General features: G+C 36.6%; 1 protein-coding gene across 1 annotated transcript in view; it reads right to left on the bottom strand.

Annotated features, from left to right (window-relative positions):
• Positions 1 to 749: 749 nt before the first annotated feature.
• Positions 750 to 6,462, bottom strand: part of LOC135225774 (macrophage mannose receptor 1-like) — a 12,225-nt gene continuing 6,512 nt past the window's right edge. The window contains exons 5-7 of the mRNA XM_064265239.1: positions 5,598 to 5,666; positions 4,127 to 4,297; positions 750 to 1,127 (exon numbers count right to left, since the gene is read on the bottom strand). Coding sequence (XP_064121309.1) covers positions 880 to 1,127; positions 4,127 to 4,297; positions 5,598 to 5,666 — 488 coding nt within the window. The 3' untranslated portion in view covers positions 750 to 879. The remainder of the gene's footprint in view (positions 1,128 to 4,126; positions 4,298 to 5,597; positions 5,667 to 6,462) is intronic.

Here is a 6,462-nt window from a genome sequence, read left to right on the forward strand (position 1 = left end):
CTCACTGAATACCCTGTGTTTGCATGAAAACTTTAAGGTGTATCAGTACAAGATGTCGGTAAACTTGGCAGAGTGCAAGACTTCCTTAAATGGCATTATACAGAAGGAAGTCTGAAGAAGGCCAGACCCGAACGTTATTAAACAGAATAGGAAACGACGCATGTAAGTGGAACCAGCTCAGCTGTTAGATGATTCCATCCGCTCTCCATTAACATTGGTAATAAAATAAAAATACTACGGTTCCTCATTAACTTAAGAGCATGGGCAGCATGAATTACTAATAGGCCTAGAATTACAGATCAATAGTTTGGCTCTGTTTCCAAGCAAGATTCTCGCAACCTTGACTACAATGGTCTGTTGGTACCTCCTGAACTATTCTGCAAGACACAAATGAAGGCAACAATGATGCATCTTAAGCATGACTTTGACTGTTTGAGAAATGAGTAAGTTTCAGCATCAATTTATTCTATCTATAATTTAAGTGAAGGCACAAAGTTCCTAGGATAACACTGACACTGTCAATTAGTTTATGTCTGATAATATGAAGAGAACTAAAAATACGGTAGAACTAAGCAGGAAATGAATGAAAGTCACATGAATGGTCGTGGGTGTATTTACGATGACAAGGGCTTGGCAGGATAAGCAGTGCAACAGCATTAGCACCTCGATGTCTTAAATTTAAGTTTGGGATTTTCTGTGAAGCAAAAATATCCTGACACAGTTGGTAAATCCTATTAATAATGCAGTTGCGTAGTTGGTTCAACTGCAGGATGGTTTGAAAATATATCAGAATAATTCAGTGCCAAAAAATATCATGCATGACTGATAAAGCAGTCCACTTCAGTACAAACATTCACTGATATCAAAGAAGGAAGGCAGTTATAGCCGCATGTTATACTGGCATATAGCACCAGCTAGGGCGTTACACGAAATATCATTAAAATAAAAGTAATTGTCGCTGTTCATCGTAAGACAGTTCTCCCTGTCACGGCCGTCTGGTTCTTGCTCTTCATATGTGTTTAAGCCCCAGAATGGCGTACCCATTTTGATGGGCGACATGTCTTCCCAGAGCCACGTGCCCTCCTGGAGATCGTCTGTACCACCGATCCACAAAGGCATGTTCACACCTGCGGGGACGATGCAAAGGGGACTTTGGATTAAGAGGAAGGTGGCCGGCCTGCAAATTCCCGAGATGTATACTAGTATTGCACCAGACGCAGGTTTTTTTTTTTTTTTTTTGCCATGCCGCTTGGTTGGGTAAGATTAGTCTAAGAAATATCCAGCAGGTAATTTGAGTGTGGGAACATACAAAGATTATCTTCAAGACGATTCTACGGTCAGTTGTTATGATTTGGCGTCCCGCTTTTTTCAGGGAAGGTCCGGTAGTCGGTTACAGTTCGGGAATATGCGGCCGGGCCTTATGACTGTGGTGACGTTGATGAATTTTGTTCATGTCAGAACGACATGATAATATTCACCTATCTCGCCTGCGTTATAATGAGTAGAATTTAGGGATGCAAAGAAAACGAGAAAACAGTCGTTTCTGCCACTGTGTACTCTTTCTCTTATTCACCCATTTTATGTCTTGCAGCTAGTTTTATAGCTGATACACGCATTCATACATGCTTCCAGATGATATATACATACATACACACACACACACACACACATATATATATATATATATATATATATAATATATATATATATATATATATATATATATACATATATATCATCTGGAAGTATGCATGAATACGCGTGTTAGCTATAAAACTTGCTGCAAGACATAAAATGGGTAAATATATATATATATATATATATATATATATATATATATATATAATATATATATATATATATATATATATATATATATATATATATATATATATATATATATATATATATATATATATATATATATATATATATATATATATATATATATATATATATATATATATATATATATATATATATATATATATATATATATATATATATATATATATATATATATATATATATATATATATATATATATATATATATATATATATAAATTAACAATTATAAACGCTGGGAAAGTTCAAGTGGGAGTATTTTTAATTGAATATCAGGATTTCCGTTTAGAGCATGTCCTATGGATTTCTTCAGATCCAGTAAAGCATGCCATATTTGCCGCTTTTCCTTTAAAAAATAATATTTTCCTTAACATCATATTATGCAAAGCTGTTCATCATCCAGTGAGTTTTGTAAAGGATAGCTGAAATAGTCACAGACTAATCTCATTTTTTCAAGTGGTCTCTAGGTTTTCTAGGCGATATGATCCTAAACTTTATAAACGGAAAGTATTGTGAACCTGGACACTTAATTCATGAGAGCAAGTATGTTTATAAGAGGCAGTTGGGAACCTATGATAGTCAATATCAAGGTAGTCTTTGACACAGGCCGCTAAATCTAAAGATTTAGCTGGCTGTGTCAAAGACTACCTTGATATGACTATGAGCCCAAACTTGTTCTGATGGACTTAAGCACAGCCATGTCTTTGTTGGACCATCAGGTTCGTATATCATATATCCATGGCATAGATTTCGGATGTTCTCTATCGGGCACATACACAGGTTTTTTCAGAGCCCGTCAGCATGGAGCTGATGCTGAGGGAGTCTTTTGGTAAGCCGTCTGGGACCATCGTTTTTTTAGTCTCTACTGATGAGATGATCATGAGTTGTACTAGTATTAATGGAGATTTAGATAAGGCACCTTACTGACTGGCTATCTTGTACTCTGATTTACTGAAGATCTGACTATACTTAACGTAAAGTTCAACTCTAGGTTTTCTTTGTCATTTCACTCTTCCTGAAAACTAAAATTCGTTTGTAAGGCTTTCTGCATCCACAGATATGGAGGCATCAGCACCCATGCTTCAGATCGTTTGCTTCACCATCGCAGGAATATTGTTTCCTTATTCAGTTATCTGCAGTATCCCAGGATCTCCTACACAAAATTATTTCGGTAGAAGTTCCTGCTTTCCTACTAAACAAATTATGATTTAGAGTACCTGTTTGGCCATTTTTCTTTAGTTATTTATCAGTAGAGAACTAATAATCTCATCTTCAGCACATGAAGCTGGATGAGTGTGAACGACACTTTTATGGAGCGTCAACATCCATATTTTGTTGAGGTGTCACGATGTCACCTTACTCTTATTTAACCACAGGATACCGACGTCGAAACAGGAGAACCACTGACCAGCAATGTTAAACCGCAATACCTGAAGCATTAGGGTATTTTGCCATCAGCTTTGGATGATATTTGAAAGCCTTCTGAACAATATCGGGTTTTATAAGTGTTACTCTAAGTGTTATTTTCAAGGTAACATCAAGTCACATTCAAAATAAGTAGGATGTTATCTATGCATATCGAAACATCACTATAAGCTTATCATTAAAGCTTTGGTATTACTTGAGTTCAGTCTCATACCTCTCTGACTATACTATGGGTACTATTTCAGATTTCATGCGGCAATAGAGTCCTTCCACTCTTACCACAGGAATATCTTCCAAGTCGTAAAGAAAAGAAATGTGATGCTTTTCCAGGCAGCTTTCTTGACTTGCAGGTATCAAATACAGACTTAAAGAGGTGACACTTAATTTCCCACCTGGTTGATTGCCCAAGATTTGATAGTCAACAAAGCAAAACAGAATCAAACTAAGACCGGGGCTGAATATAAAGTCCAGGGGTATGGCTTGTATTGTTGTACTATATGTTCTAGAAATGTGAATTCTGTTTGCCTAACCCTTCCCAGTTCCAAAAAGCAGAGGAACATCCGGCTTACTTTACTTTTCTTGATAGACATGTGACTTCGATCACTATCCTTCTGGCTATTGGTTTGGTATTAGGCTTTAACAGGCTAAGTAATTCAACGCCTCAGCGAATCCATGAATACCTCCGTGAAATGTCCTCATCTCTTTTTATGAGATTTTTTGCATCTACCTACTTTCGTTAAAAAGGAGCTAAATCAGTAACTCTGTATACGGGACATTAACCTACTGCAGTTTTCCAGGAATAACAAATTTTGTTAGCGATTGAAGATCGTACCAGAGGAAAGATGAATACTTACTCCTATTATTGAAGTAGTCGTAGAGATCTCCCATGAGGTTGGCGTCGTCAATTACAGCCAGTTGGCCTCCGAGTGCCTCGCATAGTTTTTTAGAATCATACCATGTGTTGGCTTTGACGACATCAATGAGAAGACAGGCGTCGCTGATCAGCTGGAACGGAACTGGGCACTCTGGAGGAAGGAAGGAAGGAAGGAGAGCTCTAAGATCAACATGAGTGATTCACTCCTTTGCTCGAACTTTCATTGTTCATTTCTACGTCTTTGCTCTCACGAAAAAGTTGTTACATCTTGTACATTTCAACAAAAAGACATCCTTTACAGTTAAAAAAAGGAAAGAAAAGTTGATAACTAGTATATATAGAAGACAAGTTGTATATGTAAGAGATAGCATTCGCATCACATACTTATGCGTATGAGTCTATATGGACACGACGACAGCGAAGTGAAGGAGGGAAATCGGAGACCCCGTTTATTTCTGGCCATTCTAAAACCATCGGTAGTTTTCTAATTAATACATGTTTTAATAATAATGTGATACTGGTGTTTATAAAATACCACCCCATAATTGTACTTTAACTTATACTGGGCAGCCAATAGATCAACCTCACAAAGATTATCGGGCAATACGCGACAGGTTGAATACAGCTCAGAGAGCTCGGTGATTTCTCATGCTTGTGACGGATTGGGTCCAAGTATCAGTAGGGTCTCAGACGAGCTGTTTCTTTTTTGGAATGAGCTGTCATTCATCAGTCATAGTGCAAAAAGCAATCCACCTGGGTTGCACTGGAAATATGATTAATAATCTCTTCTCAGGCAAGCGTTTCAACGGATCCGGCTACCTGAGTAGACCCAGGTGCGAGTCAAAAATCATTAAAAGTCGAACAGCATCTAGACTGAATCAGAGAGTTGATCCCTATTTCTAATCGTAACAAAGTCGTTATTTCGTGCCTGTTAATTCACTATCAAAAAGCAAAAGCTTATTCCCTCACTTATTTTTCCCGTTTACCAGCGGTCCGGGCAGAAGTCAATTTTCATTTTATGGGCTCTTGATTTTATAATGCTATCAGATCACTTTAAAATGACATTCATCCACACACACACACGCGCGCACACAATATGTATACGTATATATATACATGTACATACATGTGTGCGAGAGAGTGTGTGTGTATGTGTCGTGTCGTGTATCTTGGTTTTAGCTAACGGTAAGATTAATTTGAAGTATATACATGATTTTATCATCGTCTCATCCACAAGAGAAAAACACTAGATAAAGGAATGACATGAATAGAAATCATAATTGTGATATTTTTAACCTTCCTTTAGAAAAGAATATTAGTAATGAAATGAATCTACCCATCCAGATCTCAATTCAATAGGCATGCTTCAGGTGAAGCACAATATTCTCTGTTTTCTTTCAGTCATATTCGTACAAAAAGGGAACTGTGAATAAGGATGTCTAGTCGCTCACCTGACGTTATTGTCACCTCTTTGACGACTTCGTCGGCCGTCTCCTTTGATTTCTTCTTCATGTGAATAACTGGAAATAAATTGGGTCATTTTATTTCTAATGATTCTTTTGAGTGAATTTCATTTGAAAGTTTCCTCTTAATAGGAAACAAAATAAATGTTCTTACTCTGAAGAAGAAACGCCACTCAAAGGGCAACCATTTTTTCTTCATAAAGTTGCCTTTTACCTTCCTATTTTACACATGCATTATATTTATTAAATAAATAAATATATATACCTTACATCCAAGAGATTTCATAATTAAAAAGGGGATCTGCTCCGCCAGGATTCGAATCTGTGCCTTATGTTTTAGATACATTTATAGACTGACAGTCGACTTATTAGTTCGTTGACATCGACTGTGCCGTAGACATTCCTTCAGAAATCTGGTTCTGTATTTAGAATGGAAATCGACCCATCTTCACTGTGGTAGCTGATTGCTTAGTTTCAAAGACTAAATGTAAATATCATAAAGACAATGACCCCCATCCCACCAAAAGAAAGATGAGTCCTAGATAACGAACCCCGAAAATCTTTGGGGTCACTATCTAGGAAAGATCCAAATTTTGTCGCATACACGTGTGGCTATTTTATATTTACAAATATTCAGTCGCATTATAGAATAATACTGAATTCACTATACTTTTGGAATAACTTGCTCCAAATGAGTGTAAGTTATTCCCGGCATGGATTCGAACTGATTACTTTTGGTTTAGATCTTAGCAAATTAAGGTGAATTCGATATATGTAGTTTAAGAGTTGTGAGTATACAACAGTGACGTGCGCATTAAGGTCAAAATTTCATATTAGATAAGAGTTACAAATT

This window comes from Macrobrachium nipponense, chromosome 13 (genome assembly GCF_015104395.2).
Source record: "Macrobrachium nipponense isolate FS-2020 chromosome 13, ASM1510439v2, whole genome shotgun sequence".
In the NCBI taxonomy this organism is placed as follows: Eukaryota; Metazoa; Arthropoda; class Malacostraca; order Decapoda; family Palaemonidae; genus Macrobrachium; species Macrobrachium nipponense.